The following is a 23979-nucleotide window of genomic DNA, read 5'->3' on the forward strand; positions in this document are numbered from 1 at the left end:
AGAACGCATGAGTTAATGACAGGATAAAATGAGTAAAATGCCATGAAAGAAAATGAGAGGAGCTCCATGGGCATGAGACATCAGGAAAGGCCTCCTGGAAGAGGTGGCATTTATTTATTTATGGTCATGCCCAGGGCCTGTGGAAGTTCCTGGACCAGAGATTAAACCTGTGTCACAGCAGTGACCAGAGCTATGGCAGTGACAAGGCCAGATCCTTAACCCGCTGAGCCACCAGGGAACTCCAGAGGTTGGCATTTTAGGCAGGCCCTGAAGGATAACAGGGCTGTGGACACAGACAGAGCCAGGGAAGTCCCTCAGGCAGGAGCAAAGGCCTAGAGGCTGTGTTTGGGAAGAAGGAAGTAGCTGGTGTTCTCAAGGGGAAGGGCATGTGGACAGCAAGCTTTGGATCCCAGTGGAATTGGGTTCCAATTCTGCCTTGACCTCTTAAGAGTCAAGGCACTTAACCCTCTAAGTTTTACCTCTACTGTCAAAAGCACAGAAGGATGGCTTCTGCCTTGCCCATGGTGGTAAGAGAAGTCTAATGAGAGCGTGCCTGCACAGTGTTTCACAGAACCCTTGGTACGTAGCCAGCGCTGAGCAAGGATGGCTGTGGCGCCATGTTGCTAATGTGAAAGGGTTTTTGCAGAGGAGGCTGAACTGCTATTGAGGACTTTAAACACCGGGGAGGGAAGCTTAGATTTTATTGGTAAGTGGTACAGAGTCATGGCCTCATCTGGACTTGGGAGAGGGAGATGTGTTCTTGTGTTTTTGTAGCTGTTGCTGAGACACAGGGCAGGGGCCTCAATCTGGCCATCTTCACACTGGCATATGTGTCTTATTTGGCCCCGGCAGTACTTTAACTTTTTCAATTAGTTCCTAACATTTAAAAGTAGGGTGATGTCTCACAAGATTCCAGATTTCAGACCTCAGAACAGTTGACAGTCTGGTGAGCCTAGGACAGTCTCGCTTTGGTCTTGCTCTCTGCCCCCTCCCTTCATTTACATTACTTGTCCGACCCCTGTAGACATCTGAGTGGATGAGTCTTGATGCCCAGAGAACCAGGATGGGAAGGGAACTTGGAAACCATCCATAATGGCAGCTGCCACGCACTGAGCCCTGGTACATGCTGGCATTGTGCTTGGGGCTGTCTGTGCTTCCTCTCATTTAAACTTCACAACAGGAGTCCTTAACACTCATTTGCAGCAGAATTGAGCAGGAGTAATATGTTTCTTTCTTATACTGAAGCATAGCTGATTTACAATACTATTTTAGTTTCAGGTATACAGCAAAATAATTCTGTTATACCTACTATACTTATGTATATATTCTTTTTTAGATTCTTTTCCATTATAGGTTATTATAAGACATTGAGTGTGGTTTCCTGTGTTATACAGTAAATCCTTGTTGTTAATCTATTTTACATATAGCAGTATGTATCTATTAATCCGTACTCCTAATTTATGCCCCCCCCTTTTCCCCTTTGGTAACCATAAGACTGTTTTCTATGTGAGTCTGTTTCTGTTTTGTAAATAAGTTCATTTGTATCAACTTTTAAAGATTCCACATATAACTGATGTTATGTATTTGTCTGACTGACTGCATTTAGTATGATAATCTCTAGAACCATCCATGTTGGAAATGGCGTTATTTCATTCTTTTTTATGGCTGAGCAATATTCCATTGAGTAACAGTTTCCTAATGCTGGTGCTTGACATGAAAAGTAAGACCACCAAGGACTGTTTCTAATTCACAGATGTTAGGAAGAGGGAGAGAAAATTACTGGAAAAAGCTGGATTTGTCCAAAGTGGAAACTCAGCACTGACCTCCATTGCATCCACCATAGCCATTGTACTGACATTCACCTGCCATATCCTCTTGAGACGCAAGCTCACTGCCCCGGTGGTAAGCACCTCTTCCTCACCCACCTCTGACAAATGCCAGGTAGGTAGCTCCTCCCCACCTCTGCCTAGCACTAGCATCAGAACACCCGATCATGGTGAGCTGGGCAATGCCAGGATTCTACCTTGACTTTTAAAACAAGTGCTTGAGCTGACAGGGAGCCAAGGAAAGCTTGGTAACAATTCTTATTTGGTCTGTGACAGAGCTGGGGTCGTAGTTAACGCTGGAACACAATTTTACATTTGGAAAACAAAATTCAAACCCAAGGAACCCTTGGCTGGTTTATTCATACTTATCCATATACACATCAAGTGGAAAGTTTTTGGAAGTTCTCTTAATGGGAAGGGTTGCCGGTATTGGAAGAGGCTGTGCGGTGTCAGGATCAGAGCTCCCTTGTTTCAGTCCTGAATCCAATACTTGCTCACTATGACTTACAGCAACTCACTGAACCTCTCTTGCCCTAATTCTTTATCTGTAAATGGGGTGATGACAGTCCCTATGGTTGTGAGGACAGAAATTCTTTTACACAAAGCATGCAGGACGGTGCCAGGAATGCAGTAAATGCTGCATCAGTGTTTGCTGTTCTTGTTAGCCAGATGCTTACCCAGGTCAGGCTAATTCAGGTTGAAAGACTCAGAGGGAGAACTGGAGGGAATGTGAGGGGCTCAGGGTTTTGTTTTGTTTTTTAACAAGGGGGGCTATGCATTCAAAAGTAAACCTGAGTTGGAGTTCCTGCTGTGGCACAAAGGGATTGGCGGCATCTCTGCAATTCAGGATGCAGGTTTGATCCCCAGTCTGACACAGAGGGGTAAAGGATCCAGAGTTGCTGCAGCTTCATCTTGGATCTGATCTTTGTCCCAGGAGTTCCATATGCTGTGGGACAGCTGAAAGAAAGGAAGAAAAGAAAGAAAGAAAGAAAGAAAGAAAGAAAGAAAGAAAGAAAGAAAGAAAGAAAGGGAGGAAGGAAGAAAAGGCAAACCTGAACTAGAGGGGACATGGCCCCTGACTGAAATAAAGAAACAAAGAGCTCAGATATTAAACCAGTGTCTCACAGGCAAGTGGTTTGAGGAAAGAACACAAAGAAGGGAGAGAGAGCGAGAGGGAGGGAGAGAGAAGGAAATAAACAAGAAAACAAGGAGAGGTGTGCTCACAGGGCAAGAATTGCACCAAAATCAGGGATCTGGAGGGGAGGCTGGGGGGACATTTGAGAAGGCAGAACGCTTTTCTGGGGCATCTGTTTTAAGGCTGTCAATCCCGCTACTGCCCATGTTTCTTTGGAAGGTACTTTTCACTTGGTTTCTTCATTCACAGTCTTCTTTCCCACACACTGGGGGCTGGAACCCAGCCAAGAACCCAAAGCCGGAGTGAAGGGCAACGATCGATGTCCCAAAGCCTGAACAAATGCTACCTGATTATTGTGACTACTGTTTATAATCCCAAACCAAAAAAAATTGTTTCCCAGAACACACCAAGCAAATTGATTTAAAGCCAAATTGAGTGTATATAGTTGATATTCTCTAAAATGATGATTTAGAGAAATCTAGAACAAAAACAAATGCCCTGAAAGAAAGGCTTTTATTTCTTTAGACTCAGAATCCCTCGCCAGTAAGAGGTCAGCCCTCAGGCAGCTAGGGTGCTCTGCCAGCCAAGGCCTAGTTTCCAGAGCCAAGACAATGCTCTAGGACTTGGGGGAACTGAGTTCTCTTTAGGGATGTATTTAGGACCAGATGTGATGAAAGAGCGTCCTCCATCATCCTCTTAATGAACTAGCTAGGATTAGTGGAAGTCTGGGGCCCTGTCCATGGGGTCCATTCACCAGCGGGAAGGATCACTCTAGATTTGTGGATGGAAGTTGTGTTATTAATTTCTTAGATGGGTGGTTAGGGAGAGGCTGCTAATTACATATGGGACAGATGAGAGGATGGAATCTAAGAGATGCGATCATGACCTCCCCAGGGTACCCACAGAGCGAGGAAATCTGTCTTCATTGAGGCTATATGATATTAGCCACCTGCCAGGCAGGGCTCAGTGGGGAAGGCCCTAGTGAAGTGGGGTGTGTGTGGTTCTTTGGAAATGGCAGTGGAACAAAGGCACTCAAATCAGTCCTGAGTGTGTGTGTGTGTGCAGGGCACGGAGGCCAGACCCTGGGGACAGGAGAACCAGTAACAAGCCTGGGCCAGGCACATTATTCCAGGGAGCTTCTACCTTCAGCCCTGGGCTGTGTGTAATGTGGAAAAGGATGCTTTATCTCTGAAGGGTCAGATGAAAGAAGGGGATGATTTAGGAAAATCTGCATAGGGTTTTGAGCAAATGTTCTAGGCCAAATGAAGGTGTGCTATGGATGGAGATTTCCAAATGCATACAATTAGAGGCCCTTTTTGGACCTTATCCTCTGGATTGACAGAGACCAGAGGATACATCTCCCACCATTTTGGTGAAAATCCAATAGCAAAATAGACGAAGATGTTTATATCCTTAATCTGCCAACCCATGATTTCTGAGCCATGAAATGAGAAAATTGTTCCTTTGAGAATCCCAACTGTGCTACTGTTTCTCATCTCAGCAAGTTTAATCCCTACGGATTTAATGGTTCAAAGCCAAGGCAACATCCCATCCTAAACTCTATGCCTCTTTTTTGTTCTTCAGGCATTTAGTGTGATTGCCATGTTTAATGTAATGAAGTTTTCAATTGCAATCTTACCTTTCTCCGTCAAAGCAGCAGCTGAAGCCAATGTCTCTCTAAGGAGAATGAAGGTATAACTAACACTGGGTGAGCAGGGAAGAGAGATCTTGTTTGGGGGCAGGAAAATTACTAAATAAGGCAGGGCTGTTTCAACCTGTTAGAGAGCTGGGTCATTGGTTTGGTGGGTGTTGGGAGAAGACCCTCTATCAGTGCTAGATATATACATATATATGCAAAAATCTGGATTTAGGCTGAGTAATCTAGGTGGCATGCCCTTTCAGTACAAATGAGATGGAGTCTCCACCCAGGGAAACAATGTTTCTGATCCTCTACTCTTTCTCAATCTTAAATTGTTCCAGGAGTGGAGTTTAGTTTGCACCGAGCCATCTCTCTTTTGCTTACCTAGTTTGTCCTATAATGGATTTGGTGACAGAAGTGATGAAGACAGTGATGGGGGGACTGTATTTATACACTCATTTAGTCCCTTTATTCATTAATCAAATAATTACTGTGTGAGCCCAAGACAGGATTAACTGAAAGAGGACCATACCAAGACACACTGTAATTAAAAAGGCAAAAATTAAAGAGAAAGAGAAACTATTAAAAGCAGCAAGGGGAAAGCAACAAGTTACCTACAAGGGAACTGCCATAAGGCTATCAGATGACTTTTCAGCAGAAACTCTGTAGGCCAAAAGGGAGAGACACATATATTTAAAATGATGAAAGGGGAAAAATTTACAACCAAGAATACTCTACACAGCAAGGTTCTCATTCGGATTTGATGGAGAGATCAAAAATGTTACAGACAAGCAAAAGCTAAAAGAGTTCAGAACCATCAAACCAGCTTTAAAAGAAATGTTAAAAGGGCTTCTCTAAGCTAGAAATAAAACACCACAACTAGAAACATGAAAATTACAGAAGGAAAAAGCTCACTGGTAAGGGCAAAAATACAGTAAAGGCAGTAAATCTAATATGTATGAAGTTAATAGGAAAGTTACAAGATAAAAGTAGTAAAATCATCTATATCCACAGTAAAAAGTTAAGTGATAATGGAACAAATAGATGTAAAATATGATTTCAAAAACAGTACTCGTAAGGGAAGGAGAGTAAATGCAGGGTTGTTAAAATGCATTTGAAATTAAGAGATCAGCAACTTAATCATCTATACATATATAGATTGCTATATATAAACCTCATGATAACCACAAATCAAACATCTATAATAGGTACACACACAGAAGAGAAAAGAATCCAAACATAATACTAAAGATAGTTTTCAGATAACAAAGGAAGAGAGCAAATGAAGAACAAAAAAGAACTACAAAGAAACCCTCCCAAACAATTACAAAATTGCAATAAGTACATAACTATCCATAATTACTTTAAATGTAAATGGACTAACTACTCCAACCAAAAGACACAGAGTGGCCAAATAGGTATGAGAACAAAACCCATAGACATGCTACTTGCAAGAGACTCACTTCAGATCAAAGACACACAGAGGCTGAAAATTAGGGGATGAAAAAAGGCATTTCATGCAGATGCAGATCAAAAGAAACTGGGGTAGCAGTACTTATGTTAGAAAAAATAGTCTTTAAAACAAAGACTGTTATAAGAGACAAGGAAGGGAGTTCCCCTCATGGATCAGCGGTTAGCGAACTGGACTATGATCTGTGAGGATGCGGGTTCAATCCCTAGCCTCACTCAGTGGCTTAAGAATCTGGCATTGCCTTGCCATGAGCTGTAGTGTAGTTTGCAGGTGAGGCTCAGATCCCAAGTTGCTGTGGCTGTGGAATAGGCCAGCAGCTGGCTGTCACTCTGATTATACCCCTAGCCTGGGAGCCTCCATATGCCGCAGGTGCGGCCCTAAGAAGCAAAAAAAAAAAAAAAAAGGCATGGGTTCTTTTTGGAGTTCTCATCATGGGTCAGCAGTTAATGAAACTGATTTCATCCATGAGGACACAGGTTCAATCCCTGGCCTTGCTCAGTGGGTTAAGGATCTGGTATTGCCATGTGCTAAGGTATAGGTTGTAGATGCAGCTCAGATCCTACGTTTCCATGGCTATGGCATAGGCCAGCAGCTATAGCTCTGATTTGACCCTTAGGAATTTGACCTGGGAACCTCCATATGCCTCAAGTGTGTCCCTAAAAAGCAAAAACAACAACAACAATAACAAAAACCATTAACAGATATAAAGGAAGAAATTGGCAATAGCACAGCAAAGGAAACCACTGACAGAATGAAAAGACAACCTATCAAGTGGGAGAAAATATTTGCAAATGATATGATCACTAAGGGGTTAATATCCAACATTTATAAACATCTCATACAACTCCACATCAGAAAGCCAAACACTCCAATTAAAAAATGGGCATAACTGAATAGACATTTTTCCAAAGAGGAAATGCACATGGTCAAGAGTACTTGAACAGATGATCGACATCCCTAATCATCAGTGAAAAGAAAATCAAAACCAGAATGAGATATTACCTCACACCTGCCAGAATGGCTATTATCAAAAAGAACACAAATAACAAAGGTGGGAAAAGAGAACTCTTGTACACTTTTGGTGGGCAGGTAAATTTATGCAGTCGTTATGGAAAACAACAGAGTAAAGCTTCCTCCGAAAACTAAAAATAGAACAACCATATGACCCAGTAATTCCATCCTGGGGTATATATTTCAAAGAAAGTGAAATACTAATTTGAAAAGATACATGTACCCCAATGTTCATAGTAGCGTTATTTACAAAAGCCAAGATATGGACACAATCTAAGTGTCCATCAACAGATGGATGGAGAAAGATGTGATACATAAGTACAATGGAATACTACTCGGCCACCAAAAGAATGAAAATGAAAATTTGCTGTTTGCAGCAACATGGATGGACTTGGAGGGCCTATGCTAAGTGAAATAAGTGAAGCAGAGAAAGACAAATACCACATGATATCATTTATATACGGAATCTAAAAAAAAACACCCCCCCCCAAATAAAACAAAAAAGAGGCAGACTCACGGATATAGAGAACAAACTAGTGGGTACCACTGGGGAGAGGGAGAAAGGGAGGGAGAATATTGGGGTAGAGCATTAAGAAGTACAAAATGGACTACAAGGATATTGTGTACAGCACAGGGAATATAGCCAATGTTTTATAATAATTTTATTTTTTATTCTTTATTTTTTTGTCTATTTAGGGCCACACCCATGGCACATGGAGATTCCCAGGCTGGAGGTCCAACCGGAGCTATAGCTGCCAGCCCACGCCACAGCCACAGCAACGCCAGATCCAAGCTGCATCCACGACCCCACACCACAGCTCAGGGCAACGCTGGATCCTTAACCCACTGAGCGAGGCCAGGGATCAAACCCGAAACCCCATGGTTCCTAGTCAGATTCGTTTCTGCTGCACCACGACGGGAACTCCTATAATAACTTTAAATGGAGTATAATCAATGAAAATTTTGAATCCCTATGTTGTACACATGAGACTAATATAATATATATACTATTGTAAATCAACTAATCAACGATACCTCAGTTAAAAAAGATTTACTGTGTGCTTTCTATGTTCAAGGCACTATGGCAAATGCAGATGTTAGAGTCGGTATTCTTTAGAGCCTGCAGTCTAATAGGGGATCAGGTACGCCGGGGACAGCTACACACAGTAAGGAGCTAAGTGAGGTGCAGGAAGGCCAGATAAAGTGGTTTTGAAGTTGAGGCAGGAAAGGAAAATAAGGAGGGCTTTGCAGTTGAGAAGAGCACGTTTAGACAACTGTGAACTGATTGGATGATCTTTTTTTTTTTTTTCACTCAAACCTGAAATGTGGATGTCATTTTAAACATCCTACGTGCTTGTATCCTTTTTTCTCCACATCCAACCAATCCAGATTTTTCCTGATCACTGTATTCCTTCAATTTTAAGAGGCACCGATTGTAAGACTGGGTTAGAAGGGGCACTGTTGAGTTATTACTTTGTGAACAAAACACAGAAGTCAACCTCCTCACATTAATTGCATGATGATATCAGATAGACTAAAGGGACAGTGACAGCATTTTCAACGTCTCCACCTCCATGTCGTCCCTGCTGTCATCACCTTTATTCAAGGTCTCATACCCTTTCATCTGAACTATTACAGTAACTTAAGAACCAATCCTCATTTTCCAGTGCTGTCCTTTTCGAATCCATATTGCCCTGTTACCTGAGCTGTTACAATATTGGTCTGATCACTAATATGAACCTGCTTGAAATCCTCGCCCTTCCTCCTCCAGGGCTGAGCCTGAGCCCTCCATCCGCCAGTCCTCAGTTATGTCTCCACCTTCTTTCCTGTCTTCTTCCTAACCCTGAGCTCTGGGCCTCAATAATCCTGAATTTCTTGTTCATACCCCTCACCCCCCCCCAAACCATGCTACTGCCTGTTTCGTCACCTTGGCTCATGCTGTGCCCTCTGTAGAAGGCTCCCCTCCTCTCCCCCTTCCCTCATCGTTGCCTATACAGCACAGTACAGACTCAGCTCGGGCATTAATTCCTTGGGCTTCCAGGAGGGGGAGCCAAATGTCCCACCTCTGGCAGTTACAGGGCTTTGTCCCCAACATATTGCACTGAAACAACGGGTACATGTTCCCATCTCCCTTTGGACTGTAGTCTCTTCAAGGACAAGAAGCCATGCCGTATTCATATTTCCATATCCACTGTTTACCCCAGAATCTGGCATTTGGCAGGTGCTTTGTTGAAGTGGGCTGAGTGGGGACCTAGGAAGGAGACACAGCAGAGCTGAGCATGTGACCTTGGTTTCACAAGCATTAGTGCCAAGCAGTGAAGCCTACCTTCCAAAGATTAGCTAAAGCTGGCCATCTTGGGTAAAATGAGGGTACGATGTGGCTGGGATCAGCATTCTCCCATGTGGGTGACCCAGATGGGCCTTGTGCTTAAAGAGGTAACCCTCCTAGATGGGATGAGCTAACAGACTATTTTTGCTGCAGCTTCTCCTGGGGAAATATCTTCTATCCTGGGTGTCCTGGATAGAATTGCCAAGGTTATGCTTTGGGATCACTAAGAGCTATATTAGGATAACTCTTGCAAATGGATGATGTCTGCCCAGTTAATTTTGTTTCTTTAATCTTAGAAAATTCTCATAGCTAAAAGCCCCCCATCTTACGTCACCCAACCAGAAGACCCAGATACTGTCTTGCTTTTAGCAAATGCCACCTTGACTTGGGAGCAAGAAGCCAGCAGGAAAAGTGACCTAAAGAAAGTTCAGAACCCAAAAAAGCATTTTCTCAAGAAACAGAGGCCGGAGGCATACAGTATGAATCCAGCAGCCCAGGGAGTCACTGGCCCCGAGGAGCAATGTGGCAGCCCCAAGTCGGTTCTGCACAATATAAGCTTTGTGGTGAGAAAGGTGGGTATGTGTGCCAAAGGTGTGGCCTCCACCCTTCTCCTTGTGTCGCATGGCCATGGCCTTCTCGAGGCTGAATAGAATTCAGTTTGTGCAGGACGTGGTGGTGGGATGCCTCTAACCAGACTGATTTCTCCCTCAGTTTTAAAGCTATGTATGTCCACGGTGGAGGAGTGTCTTCAAGCTGGGAGAACACCATTGTCTTAGTGGTTGTATTAGAGCTGACCTTCAAACTCTGGAGGAGTTGAAAGCCAGCTGCGTGTTGAGTAGTTATCTGGTTTCAGCTGGCTAGACTCAAATGGACTAGTTTTCCTAAATCTTTTCAGATTTGTTCTTTTTTATAAATTACTTAGTGAATTTTATTACATTTATAGATGTACAACAATCATCACAACCAAATTTTACAGCATTTCCATCCCAAACCCTCCGTGTATCCCCCCAACCCCGCAACCTGTCTCATTTGGAAACCATAAGCTTTTCAAAGTCTGTGAGTCAATATCTGTTCTGCAAAGTTCATTGTGTCTTTTTTTTAGATTCCACATGTAAGTGATAGCTTTTGATGTTGGTGTCTCACTGTCTGAGTGACTTCACTTAGCATGATAATTTCTAGGTCCATCCATGTTGCTGTAAATGCCAGGTTACTTCTTTCCTTTTAATGGTTGAGTAATATTCCATTGTGTATATGTACCACATCATCTTTATCCACTCATCTGTCGATGGACATTTAGGTTGTTTCCATGTCTTGGCTATTGCATATAGTGCTGCAGTGAATATTAGAGTACATGTTTCTTTTTGTGTCATGCTTTCTCTGGATAGATGCCCAGAAGTGGAATTGCTGGATCAAATGGTATTCAGATTCGTTCTTAATCTCACATTGGAATCCAATGATAGACAATAATAGCTGACAGTTATGAACACTTTCCATTTACCAGGCACATAATGAACTCATTTAAAAATTCCATTAACCCTATGAGGTAGGTCTATAGCCATCCCACTTTATGATTGGGGAACCTGGGGTACAAGGAGGTTAAATAACTCACCAAAGTCACGCAGCTCGTGGGTGGTAGAAGAGGGCTTCACACCCAGGGCGCCCAGCCCCAGAGTCAGTGCCCTTAATACCATATGGCACTGCCCTCGTGAAAAGCAGCATGAGAGCAACAAGCAGCCCAGCAAGGCAGCCAGGCAGAGTCAGGTGGCTGCTCCCCTCCCCACAGGATTGGGGGATGGGGTCTTTAGAGAAGCTCTGTTGTGGGGGAATGTTTGACCTTCTCTTGTGCATAGTTTTCTTGCCCTGGGACTTCGGCCACAGTGTTCCCCGGGTGGCAGTGTTGATTTTGTTGCAGAGGCTTAGCATTAATCTGATGCCTAATATTTTAATCTCCTATCTTGCTGACTCACCCTTTCCCCATGTGAGCACTATAGCAGGAGAGGCTCTTATGTATTATGTGATGCTAAGCTCAATAGCTGCTGTAGAGCGGTACCTCTTAGAGCTAACAAGGCTGTCTGCACAAATTCATTGGAAATGATATTCGGTCGGCTGAGCGCAGTTGAGCTCTGCTCTCTGCTAAATCCTGCTGCATGCAGCCCACTTGCTCTCGCATCACCTCTGATGTGCAGCACCTGGATTACTTCAATCCAGCCTGCTCCAGAGAGGTCCCCGTGAACTGCTCTCGTGTTGTAAAGAAGCTGCCTTTTAGTTCTGCAGTCACTTTCCTTCTTTCAGGACATTGGTAACTCCTGACTTGTCATCAAAGACATGGTCGCTGTTGTGTGAAATAAGGGGAAGACATGGCGGGCAGCGCAGTGTTGCAGGGATCAAGGCTATGCCTCCGAGTCTGGTAGACCTGGGTTCCAGCCCCAGCCACTCATCAACTGCATGACCTTGAATACATTGCCTGACATCTTGAAGGCTGTCTCTTTACCTGCTCCATGGGTATTTATTTTTTCTTCTTATGGCTTCAGCTGTGGCATATGGACGTTCCCAGGTGAGGGGGTCAAATAGGAGCCGCAGCTGCTGGGCTACAACACAGCCACAGCCACAGCCACATCCACACTGGATCTGAGCTGTATATGCAATCTACACCACAGCTTGTGGAAACATCGGATCCTAAACCCCCTGGGGGAGGCCAGGGATCGAACCTGCATCCTCACAGACACTATGTCAGGTCCTTAACCCACTGAGCCACACTGGGAACTCTGTGCTCCATGTATATTTTAATAATAGTACCCGCTTCTCAAGGTTGGTATGAGGACAGAAAGAGACATCATCGCATAAATACTAAGCCCATCTTAAGTTCCCAGGAGGTGAGCTATGTTCTTGCCTTTTTCCTCTAACAGTCATGTCCAGCTTAAGGGCTGCCCTTTAATGTTCTAAATTCAGGGCATCCATGTGTTTCCATAGTTAGTCCCCAGAGCCTCCTTGAAGTCAGGGCACATATCTGTCTTGTTCACAGTGGTGGCCTTGCACTGAGCCCAGAACCAGGCACGGAGTAGGTTCCCAATAATATTTTCTGAATGAACGAAGGAGTGATCAGAGCCTCAGGGGTGCCAGCCTCATGGATTTCCTGCTGAAGACAAGGATGGATCTAGAAGGCACACACCTGGTCACAGGTAATAGGCAGGACTCAACGGAGTGCCAAGTGCCTCGGAAGCCTCGATCCATCCCTGTGTCTCTTTGTCCCAAAGTCTTCATAATGTTCCTGTTCCTGGTAGTCCTTTTAGTGGGATTAAAACAGATCAGTTTTACTTCCTGCAGCTCCACTGACACTAAGGCAGAGAATAGGACTGCCTCAGTCACTGCTTTATTCCCAGTGCTTAGCATGGTGCCTGGTGTTCAGTAAACATGGCTCCCATGGAGCCAAGGGAGGCGGGATGACAGGCAGCAAACCTCATATGCTGGGGCTGGCAGGCGGGTGCTGGGCCTTTCTGGTCTAGTTCAGGTGGCCCCACGCTGGCATTTGTGTCCTAAGGGATCACTGGGAGCAGGTCTTAGTGAGAATGATCTAGACATTCCAACTAGCATCTAGATGTTCCAGCATTGCAATAACTGCTTGAACACCCCACCTCAGAGTCTCCCCGGGGACTCTTGATCCACCAGCAGCGACTCCCCCCAGAGTTCTACAAGTCCCAGTCCCTTGCATTCTCTGGGGCTTCCTCAAACACCACCTGTCGCAGGTACTGTCAGTGGCCCATCTGTGTGTCCTGGCCATCCTCCAAATTGCCAGACTGCATCTGCGGGACTGAGGGTCCTCCCCCACCACCCTCAACAGCTGAGGCAGCAGCTCTCAAACACCCATGGTTGCATATTTATCCCAACTCCTTCAGCCATTGGGGTGATAAAGCCATACTGGACTCCTTGAGTTTCTAAGCAGGATTGAACTCCATTTGTCTCCTGTGGGAGCTGACCTTTCAGTCCACCCTCAAGGGAAGGAAGTCTGCCTTCCCTCCCCTGTACCATCCCCCTCTTCCCAGCTAGTGTTTCCTCCCAGACAAGCTGCCCTCACTCAGTTCCCTGCTTTGGGGCCTCTTTCTGGGAGAACTCAAGCTAAAGGCATCCACCTGTCCATTGAGGCACCCAGCCGCCATCTCTGTCCTGCTTTATTTGTTTCCATGGCACGTATTTGACATACTCCATATTTTACTGATCTTTATTGTTTCCCCAACTACAATTTAAGCTCCATGAGGGCAGGCACTGACCTTTGTTGCATTCTCTGCTGCACTGTGCTATGACTGGGGTTCAGAACCGGGCCCGGCACACAGCAGGTTCTAACAACGATCGGTTGGTTGAATTGACAAATCGCAGCTGTAGAATAATCCATGAACCCAACAGGTCAGAACAGCATAACTGCTCAGTAATTTCAGACTGAATTGTAAGGGTGAAAGGATGCTTTAAAACGACGTTGAAAAAGCCCTCGACCCTCTGCACTTCAAAACTATATCACTGTCCCTCTGGGCTGTGCAGTCTTGAACTTCCATCACATTTGCTTTTCCTGGAGTCTGGGCACAAGGCAACCCTCACCCTCACGTTTGGGGCCTGTGGGTCCCAGACCAGCACAAGGCTGCTTTGCATCAGCTCTTGTTCATGATTTCCAGAAGCCCTCCAGGCACTCTGCTGTTCTGTGCAGGCAAAGGCACCTAATTAAGACTTGGGCTCCCGCGTCCTCCCAGGCTGTGGCCAGGACTGGGTTGTGAGGCTGCAGCTGCCACGTTATGGAGCCAGCAGTGACCCAGTGCCTGGCTGGGCCACCACAGTTTGGGAGGGTGACTGTGTCTTTTTTCTGCTCCTCGCAGGGGAAGGTCTTGGGAATCTGCGGGAACGTTGGAAGTGGGAAGAGCTCCCTCATCGCAGCTCTCCTGGGACAGGTATGCTGTGTGCTGAGCACTGCGGAGATGGACCCAAATGGAAAAGGGGGTGGCTCCCTTCCTGCTGTGTTTGGGGTCCTGGGCACCGGGTCATAGGTTTTTTTTGTTGTTGTTGTTTTCTCGATTTTATGGGGTATAGTTGATTCACCATGTTGTATTAGCTTCACAATTATAGCAAAGTGAATCAGTTATACATGTACATATATCCATTCTTTTTTCCCAAATAGCTTATTACAAAACACTGATAGACCTCCCTGTACTCTCCAGTAGGTCCTTGTTAGTTACCAGTTTTGTTTTTTTTTTTTGCTTTTATTTTATTTTATTTTAATTTTTTTTTTGCTTTTATTTTATTTTTTTTAAATTTTTTATTTTTTTTTATTTTCCCACTGTACAGCAAGGGGGTCAGGTTATCCTTAGATGTACACATTGCAGTTACAGTTTTTTCCCCCACCCTTTCTTCTGTTGCGACATGAGTATCTAGACATAGTTCTCAATGCTATTCAGCAGGATCTCCTTGTAAATCTATTCTAGGTTGTGTCTGATAAGCCCAAGCTCCCGATCCCTCCCACTCCCTCCCCCTCCCATCAGGCAATCACAAGTCTCTTCTCCAAGTCCATGATTTTCTTTTCTGAGGAGATGTTCATTTGTGCTGGATATTAGATTCCAGTTATAAGTGATATCATATGGTATTTGTCTTTGTCTTTCTGGCTCATTTCACTCAGGATGAGATTCTCTAGTTCCATCCATGTTGCTGCAAATGGCATGATGTCATCCTTTTTTATGGCTGAGTAGTATTCCATTGTGTATATATACCACATCTTCCGAATCCAATCATCTGTCGATGGACATTTGGATTGTTTCCATGTCCTGGCTATTGTGAATAGTGCTGCAATGAACATGCGGGTGCATGTGTCCCTTTTAAGTAGAGCTTTGTCCGGATAGATGCCCAAGAGTGGGATTGCAGGGTCATATGGAAGGTCTATGTATAGATTTCTAAGGTATCTCCAAACTGTTCTCCATAGTGGCTGTACCAGTTTACATTCCCACCAACAGTGCAGGAGGGTTCCCTTTTCTCCACAGCCCCTCTAGCACTTGTTATTTGTCGATTTATTAATGATGGCCATTCTGACTGGTGTGAGGTGGTATCTCATGGTAGTTTTGATTTGCATTTCTCTTATAATCAGCGATCTACAGATTCAATGCAATCCCTATCAAATTACCCATGACATTTTTCACAGAACTAGAACAAACAATCCAAACATTTATATGGAACCACAAAAGACCCAGAATCGCCAAAGCAATCCTGAGAAACAAAAACCAAGCAGGAGGCATCACTCTCCCAGACTTCAAGAAATACTGCAAAGCCACAGTCATCAAAACAGTGTGGTACTGGTATCAAAACAGACAGACAAACCAATGAATAGAGAATCCGGAAATAAACCCTGACACCTATGGTCAATTAATCTTTCACAAGAGAGGCAAGAACATAAAATGGGAAAAGGAAAGTCTATTCAGCAAGCATTGCTGGGAAACCTGGACAGCAACATGCAAAGCAATGAAACTAGAACACACCCTCACACCATGCACAAAAATAAACTCCAAATGGCTGAAAGACTTCAATATACGACAGGACACCATCAAACTCCTAGAAGAAAACATAGGCAAAACACTCTCTGACATCCACATCATGAATATTTTCTTAGGTCAGTCTCCCAAAGCAATAGAAATTAGAGCAAAAATAAACCCATGGGACCTCATCAAACTGAAAAGCTTTTGCACAGCAAAGGAAACCAAAAAGAAAACAAAAAGACAACTTACAGAATGGGAGAAAATAGTTTCAAATGATGCAATGGACAAGGGCTTAATCTCTAGAATATATAAGCAACTTATACAACTCAACAGCAAAAAAGCCAATCAATCAATGGAAAAATGGGCAAAAGACCTGAATAGACATTTCTCCAAAGAAGATATACAGATGGCCAACAAACACATGAAAAAATGCTCAACATCGCTGATTATAAGAGAAATGCAAATCAAAGTTACCAGTTTTATACATAGTTGTGTGTCTATGAAAATCCCACCTTCTTAGTTTGTATCTTTCCCCCATGGTATCCCCTTTGGTAATCTTAACTTTGATTTCAAAATCTGTGAGTTTGTCTCTGTTTGATAAATAAGTTCTTTTGTATCATTTTTGTTAGATTCCACATGCAAGGGATATGTGATATTTGTCTTTCTCTCTGACTTGACTTGATAGGATAATCTCTAGGTCCATCTATGTTGCTGCAAATGGCATTATTTCATTCTTTTTGTGGCTGAGTAATATTTCATTGTATACATGTATACATTCCAGAAGCCCTCCAGGCAGGCACTCTGCTGTTCTGTGTAGGCAAAGGCACCTAATTAAGACTTAGGCTCCCGCGTCCTCCCAGGCTGTGGCCAGGACTGGGTTGTACCACATCTTCTTTATCCACTCCTCTTTTTATGGGCATCTAGGTTGCTTCCGTGTTTTGTCTATTGTAGGTAGTGGTTCAATGAACATTGGGGTGCATGTATCTTTTTAAATTATGATTTCCTCTGGATATATACGCAGAAGTAGGATTCCTGGATCATATGGCAGTTGTATGTTTAGTTTCTAAAGGAGCCTCTATATTGTGCTCTATCATAGTGGCTGTGCCAATTTACATTCCCGCAAACAGTATAGGAGAGTTCCCTTTTCTCATACTCTCTCTAACATTTATTGTTTGTAGACTTTTTGATAATGACCATTTTGACTGGTGTGAGGTGATACCTCATGGTAGCTTTGACTTGCCTTTCTCTAATAATTAGTGATGCTGAGCATCTTTTCATGTGCTTTTTGGCCATCTGTCTGTGTCTTTGGAGAAATGTCTGTTCAGATCTTCTGACCATTTTTAAATTGGGTAGTTTGCTTTTCTGATGCTTATCTATTTTGTATAACATATATTTTGGAGATTAAAACATTGGTCAGTTTCTTCATTTATAGTTTTTCTCCCATTCTTTGGGTTGTCTTTTCCTTTTTAAAAAAAATGGTTTCCTGGAGTTTCCGTTGTGGCTCAGTGGTTAACAAATCCGACTAGGAACCATGAGGTTGCGGGTTTGATCCCTGGCCTTGCTCAGTGGGTTAAGGATCCAGCGTTGCCGTGAGCTGTGGTGTAGGTTGCAGATGCGTCTCGGATCCTGCGTTGCTGTGGCTGTGGCATAGGCCGGTGGCTACAGCTCCGATTAGACCCCTAGCCTGGGAACCTCCATATGCTGCAGAAGTGGCTCTAGAAATGGCAAAAAGACAAAAAGACAAAAAAAAAAAAAAAAGGTTTCCTCTGTGGTCCAGAGGCTTTTAAGTTTAGTTCGGTTCCATTTGTTTATTTTTGTTTTTATTTTCATTCTTCCCCCCTCCCTCTCATTCTTTCTTTCTTTCTTCCTTTTTTTCAGCCGCATCTGTGGCATATGGAAGTTCCTGGGCTTGAGGTCAGATAGGAGCTGCAGCTGCAGGCCTACGGTATAGCCACAGCAACACCAGATCCAAGCCACATCTGTGACCTATGCCACAGCTTGCGGCAACCTCGGATCCTTAACCCACTGAGCCAGGCCAGTGATCAAACCCCGTCCTCACAGAGACGTTGGGTTCTTAATCTATTGAGCCATGTCAGAAGCGCCAGTTTTAATGGTTTTAATTTTCATTACTCCAGGAAATGGATCAAAAAATGTACTGCTGTGATTTATGTCAGAGAGTGTTCTGCCTATGTTCTCCTCTAGGAGTTTTATAGTATCTAGCCTTCATTAGCAGTGATTCTCAGTCGGCCAACACACTCAGCAGCTCCGTGTACACTCAGGTTTGCTGCCTGAGGACATGAGCTAAACAGTGATCACTTCCTTGCCTGGAGCTCCATCTTGGTCAAAGGAAGAGACAGGTCATTAAATCCATGGTTTCCCCAGGACTTGCTTGGGCTGTGCTGATGAGAAAGGCCAGCCAGGTGCCTTGGCAGGAAGAACCCAGGAGCCTGCAACTCACAGTGACTTTAGGTCTGTCTCATTCCCCAGTGTCTGCCCTGTGATGCAGGAGGAGCTGGATGGAGGCATGAACAGAGCATACCACGTGGTAGGAAGAGAGACCTCAAGCTTCTTGTTGGCTTCCTCCAGCCACTGGACCCCAGGGAAATGGCTGGGCCATTTATTGTACCTGCAAGTACATGAATTGTTCACAGTTGCCAAGCCTTCTCATCCCAAAAGAATGAGAAATACTCTGGGTGAAAAAATGTTAAATCCTCTTTCTCCCCACTCTGTGTTCCTACAGAGAAGTTTGGACATCTGGGGTTGCCCTTGCCTTTAGTAGGGAGAGGGGTCTGCTAGGCTCAGGAGAGCCTAACCAGACCAGGGGACTTCTTGTGGCCTCAGTCGACTCACTTGTAGAAAGAGTGACAGTATTTTCCCTGCCTGAAGGTGGAGGTGAGGCTGAATCAGGTGAGCCTCTGTGGTCATTTGTGCTCTGGGATTCTGCGTGTGTATCTCTGTGACAACCCTGGAGTCAGCAAGCGTATTACAGGTGACCCAGCCCAATTCGCTATCTGATAGAATGAATCCTCTCCCCTGCATCCTGTAAGAGATGAGCCAGCCTCTGCTCAGATGCCTCCGGTGATGGGGAGCTTATTTTCTCAGCCCTGTTGCCTCTTTGGAGAGGCCTGACATCGATGTATATGGGAGAGTAATGAGCCTCCTTTTAACTTCTGCCCTTTGGTCTGCTCCTTTGGAACACCCCTGAGAAAAGAGAATTTGTCTCCCACGTGACAGTGGTGGGATCAGGCCCCTCACTTTGTCACTGAGGAGGCAGGGTGGCAGGGTGGTGAAGGAAGAAGGGTCTGGACTGCCTGGGTTCACCGGCTGTCTCAGCCTCCAGCTCACTGTTTAGCCTGGGACAAGTAACTTAACCTCTCTGAGCTCTGGTGTGCTCATCCGTAAAACGGGGATGGGGATGCTTGTGATGAGGATTCAATGAGATTACATATGTAATAGAGGTTATAGGGCAAGTCCCAGCACCGGCCACAGTCATCAGCATTGTACATGCACCTAGCACAGTACTTGGTATATGCCCTATACATTCAGCTGTTATTATTATTAATAATGGTGTTATTCCTTCTTCTCCAAGTCTCCCGTTCTCTATCTCTTGGACCATTCCTGAGGAGAAATGCAGTCACGTCGCTTGGCTGTCTTGGCTATCCTCCTCCCCTGTCCCCCGACACACTGCCACTGACCAACATGCCCCAGTCCTGGGCACCACAGCTGGCCTCACACATCCCCCTCACAAAAGCGACAAACATAGTATCACTACTAGCTTCCCCCTCTATCCACGGAGGCTCACCATGAGGGGCCTTTTTCGTTGTTGTTGTCATGTATTTTGGCTGCGCTCTCAGAGTATGGAAGTGGCCAGGCCAGGGATCGAATCTGAGCTGCAGCTACAACCTATCCATCAACACTAGATCCTTAACCCATTGCTCTGGGCCAGGGATCAAACTGGCAACACCACAGAGACAAGCTTGATCATTACCCACTGTTCCACAGTGGCAACACCCCATGAGTGGCCATTTAAAATGAACTTGTGTACTCACAGTCACAGACTGGAGCCCATGCATGTCTCTTCCTCCCTCCCTCCCTCCTTCCTTTCTGTCTTTCTTTCTGTCTTTTTAGGGCCACACCAGTGGCATATGGAAGTTCCCAAACTAGGGGTCAAGTCGGAGCTATAGCTGCTGGCCTATACCACAATGCCAGATCCTTTAACCCACTGGGTGAGGCTAGGGATCAAGCCCACGTCCTCATGGATACTGGCCGGGTTCATTACCACTGAGCCACAATGGGAACTCCCCCATGCATGTTTCTTAATGTATTTCCTCAATGTTTTAAAAGTTTAGAGGTTCCACATGAAACTAGACATTCTACTCTTCTTGAAAAATCAGAAACTCTGGCCATACCAGGCTCCTAGCCTTGCTTAGCACCAACTGTGCAACAGAGTCGAGGCTGCTTCCTTAGGATGGGACACGCCAGGGCCACTATTCCCAGCAGCGCAGGATATGCCCTCTCCCTGGGGGCCTGATTGAGGAGGGCTGGGTCCAGCCAGTGCACCTGCAGGAAGAGGGTGCCTCTGTGATGGGTCTGCTCAGAGGCCCTCTTGTCCCGGCTGCCTCAAGGTGCATGTCTGGCGGCAGCCCTGCAGGCTGCGCTCTCCAGTGCACAAGGCTCACTACTGCCCCTTCTGAACATTCCCACCTGGCTTCTTGCAGATGTTTGACTTCGAGACCCTTGGTCTGCACAGGTGGGCTTTGTAGTGTATGGCAAGGTGTCTTATCACTCTCATGCACCTTCAGAATTAGTGCTCACGGAATAAGTAGGTGGCAAGGGGCCTCCGAGGAGAAGTCGGCAGCGTCTGGCTCCTGAAGGTTCTCTGGTGTTGTTGCTCCAGATGCAGTTACAACAAGGGATTGTGGCCGTCAACGGGACCCTGGCCTATGTTTCCCAGCAAGCATGGATCTTTCACGGAAATGTGAGAGAGAACATATTATTTGGAGAAAAGTATGATCACCAAAGGTAATATTAACTTTGAAAGCGTGAACTGCTTTAGCGCGTGGTATACTCGGCTACAGATGCTGGTGTCGTTGGCAGTGACGGCTAAATGAGTTTCTTTAATGAGTTTGGATTAAACATTCATCAGATCCAGATGGGTGCTGGTTTTTCTCTTCCTGATCCAAGAGTTCAGGAGAGGTGCCTTCTGCAGACCCGTGATCGCACTCTTAGAAATGGATGGAACCGGCACTCAGTCCCGGTGCAGAGGAATGTATGTTCTGAGGTTCTTTGCAACAGTGCATATGGTGTCTGACTAGAGAAAGCGGAATCTAGCAGGTTTTTTTTTTTTTTTTTTTTCGGCTGTGCCTGCAGTATGTGGAAGTTCCCAGGCCAGGCGTTGAACCCATGCCATAGCAGCGACCCGAGTTGCTGCAGTGATGATGCTGGACCCTTAACCCGATGTGCCACAAGAAAACTCTAAATCTGGCAATTTTGCTTTCAGCCAAGGAACCAGAACCTTGCTGGAAATTGTGAGCAGCAGGTATGCAATCAATCAGCCCTGAAATTATGAATTGACACCAGAGCTATTGGGATATAGCACAGTTGATGTCCTCAAAATGATCCAAGGAAATAAAAACAAAGTTCAAGTCATAATTTTGGACTACACTTTGGGCCATTAGAGTTAAGCTCTGGAAATGGTTTCCTAAGGTTCTTTGCTGAGTGTGCTGTGCTGCCATGTCCATGTGCTCCCTAGAGTCCCCACAGCCACCTATTTAGGGAGATCTTGGCATCATGTCCCCATCTTACAGATGAAGAGGTTGAGGCCCAGAGGGGAGAATGGATCTGCCAAAGGTCAAAGCTATTAAATGCAAGAGTCAGTCTTGAACTCCAGGCCAGCCTGATTTCCTCCATTGGAGCCATCCAACACTGGAGCCTCCCAACATTGGGGTCACCCAGGAGCCATCCAATATTGAGGTCACCCTGCCAGAGTCAGTCTTGAACTCCAGGCAAGCCTGATTTCCTCCACTGGAGCCATCCAACACTCGGAGCCTCCCAACATTGGGGTCACCCAGGAGCCATCCAATATTTGGGTCACCCTGGAGCCTCCTCAAGTGCCACAATGCTGAAGTAAAGACAGGGGGAGTTGGTTTTACAAATCTGGCTGTCAGCTCTTCAACTGTGGTCTGGAGTTTCACATCTTATTGTCTGAACCCACGAACTCTGTCCTTACTGGCCGGCATTGGGCAGCATGTGGTTTCCCAGCAAGGGATATGTTACTTCCCCTCCTTGTTCCCGGCCATGCCATCCTGTGGTCCGGAGGCTCAGCCCGGGAGTCCTTGGCATCAGTGGAATTGCTCTGCTCAGCACCTCCTGGCTTGCCTGTGCCTCCCCCCAGCTCCACCTAGAATGGCTTCTCTTTCCAGAGAAGAGAGAGGGAGTTTTGTCTTTATCAGTATGTCAGAGAGTAAATATTTACCAAATAGCTGCTCTACATAGGACTGTGCAGGACCATGGGGGATACCGGAGTGGCTCAGATGCACCCTTGAGGTGCTCAAGTCAGGAAGGGCTTGTTAAGAGATGCACAGAAATGACAATGGGCCAAGGAGGAACCTGCCAAGGGCAGAGACTGTGCCAGGCTGTTCAGAGGCAGCAGCGATCACAAGAGGGAAGAGAGGGTGGTGCTTGACTTGGGCCTTGAAGCATGGATGGAGCACCCTTTGTATGTGGCATCTCTAGCAGAGGTTTTGCTCCTAGAGTGGACACTGAGGCTCAAAGGGCCACAGGAAGAAGGAGGGGAGGAAGTTTAAGGTAGAGGTGGAGGTGGCCAGGGCTGAAGATGTGCTGAGCAGCTGAACCTTATGGTCGAAGCTTGGCAAAGGTAATAGCATCAATTATAAGTACCCCAGATGGAGAACTTGCACACACCAGACGCTGTGCTCATGGCTTTACAGATGTGTTCCCTCTTCCTTCTCACAACCCAGTGAGAGTTATTAACCTAACTGTATAAAGTGGAGAGTGAAGATCAGAGAGGTATAGTTACTTGTCTAAGGTCACCCAGTTGGATTTAAACCCAGGTTGCTCTGATTCCAAAGCTGCTGGCTTAACCATGCATACCAGCCCAGAAGTCGATACATGGGCTTTGCTGCTAGGGCCTGGGGTGCCACCTGCAGGGTAGTTACCTGTGACCGGTCAGCTGGCTCTCTTCCTGGTGCCCTTTCTTAGGAAGGTGTGTCTTGCAAAGCCTGAGCTGTGAGGCTGGCCAATCACCATGCAGGGAGAAGAGAGGAGCCCAATGATGGTGGTGGTGACTGGATCAATTACTCCAGCTGTCAATCAGCCATCAACCCCATGGAGGCAGGCAGCCCTTCAAGTGGAACAGAAACCTGGGGCTCTGCAGCTCATTGGATGGGGCACAAGGCTGAATAGCTGCCAGGCACCCCAGGAATTCAGAGCAGGAGCTGTTCTCGAGGCAGCTGTGCAGCGTACCGCAGTGCCCCAGAGAAGATTGTTTGTAGTGGGGGCTGTCTGAGTGGGATAGAAGTGTGGAAAAACTAGGGAGGAGAATGTGCAAGCCTTTCCTGATCATCTCCCATTTTCTACCCACTCACCTACTGACTTTCCTGGATCCCTGGTGTCTGAAGTCCTCAAAGAGTAGGACTGGGGTTATGTCCAGTGGGTCAGGGGCCCCCTGGCTCTGCTGTCCTATGTAGGATGAGGTGCTGGCCCCAGCAGTGTGAGTGCTGAGAGCTGGTCGAAGCTTTGTCTACCAGACTCCCCACTGGTCCCCAGAACTGGACAGAGGGTGATGCTGAGGGACAAAACCGAGAGGCTGGGAGATCCAGGGAGCTGGGGTCCTGTCCTGTTTGACCTCTCCACCCCCTCGGCAGCCTTCTCTGTGCCTCTGCGACCTCAGCTGTGAATCCTGTCCCCCCAGCCTAGTGGGTGGGGCTGGTGGACAGAGGAGCACCCTGGAGCATATTTCAGAGCCCCTATTCACAGCCACCACTGCCCTCTGCTGCTTCTGCCACCCACACACTTCTTCTCATCCATTCATGGTCACATGTCCTTT

The 23979-nt window shown here is 45.8% G+C and overlaps 1 protein-coding gene across 1 annotated transcript in view; it reads left to right on the forward strand.

Annotated features, from left to right (window-relative positions):
* ABCC12 (ATP binding cassette subfamily C member 12) overlaps positions 1 to 23979 on the forward strand; it is a 93400-nt gene that overhangs the window by 32009 nt on the left and 37412 nt on the right. Inside the window, exons 8-12 of the mRNA XM_021094234.1 lie at positions 1754 to 1902; positions 4546 to 4653; positions 9708 to 9983; positions 14271 to 14342; positions 20809 to 20933. Coding sequence (XP_020949893.1) covers positions 1754 to 1902; positions 4546 to 4653; positions 9708 to 9983; positions 14271 to 14342; positions 20809 to 20933 — 730 coding nt within the window. The remainder of the gene's footprint in view (positions 1 to 1753; positions 1903 to 4545; positions 4654 to 9707; positions 9984 to 14270; positions 14343 to 20808; positions 20934 to 23979) is intronic.

The sequence above is a fragment of the Sus scrofa genome, chromosome 6, assembly GCF_000003025.6.
Source record: "Sus scrofa isolate TJ Tabasco breed Duroc chromosome 6, Sscrofa11.1, whole genome shotgun sequence".
Taxonomy (NCBI): Eukaryota; Metazoa; Chordata; class Mammalia; order Artiodactyla; family Suidae; genus Sus; species Sus scrofa.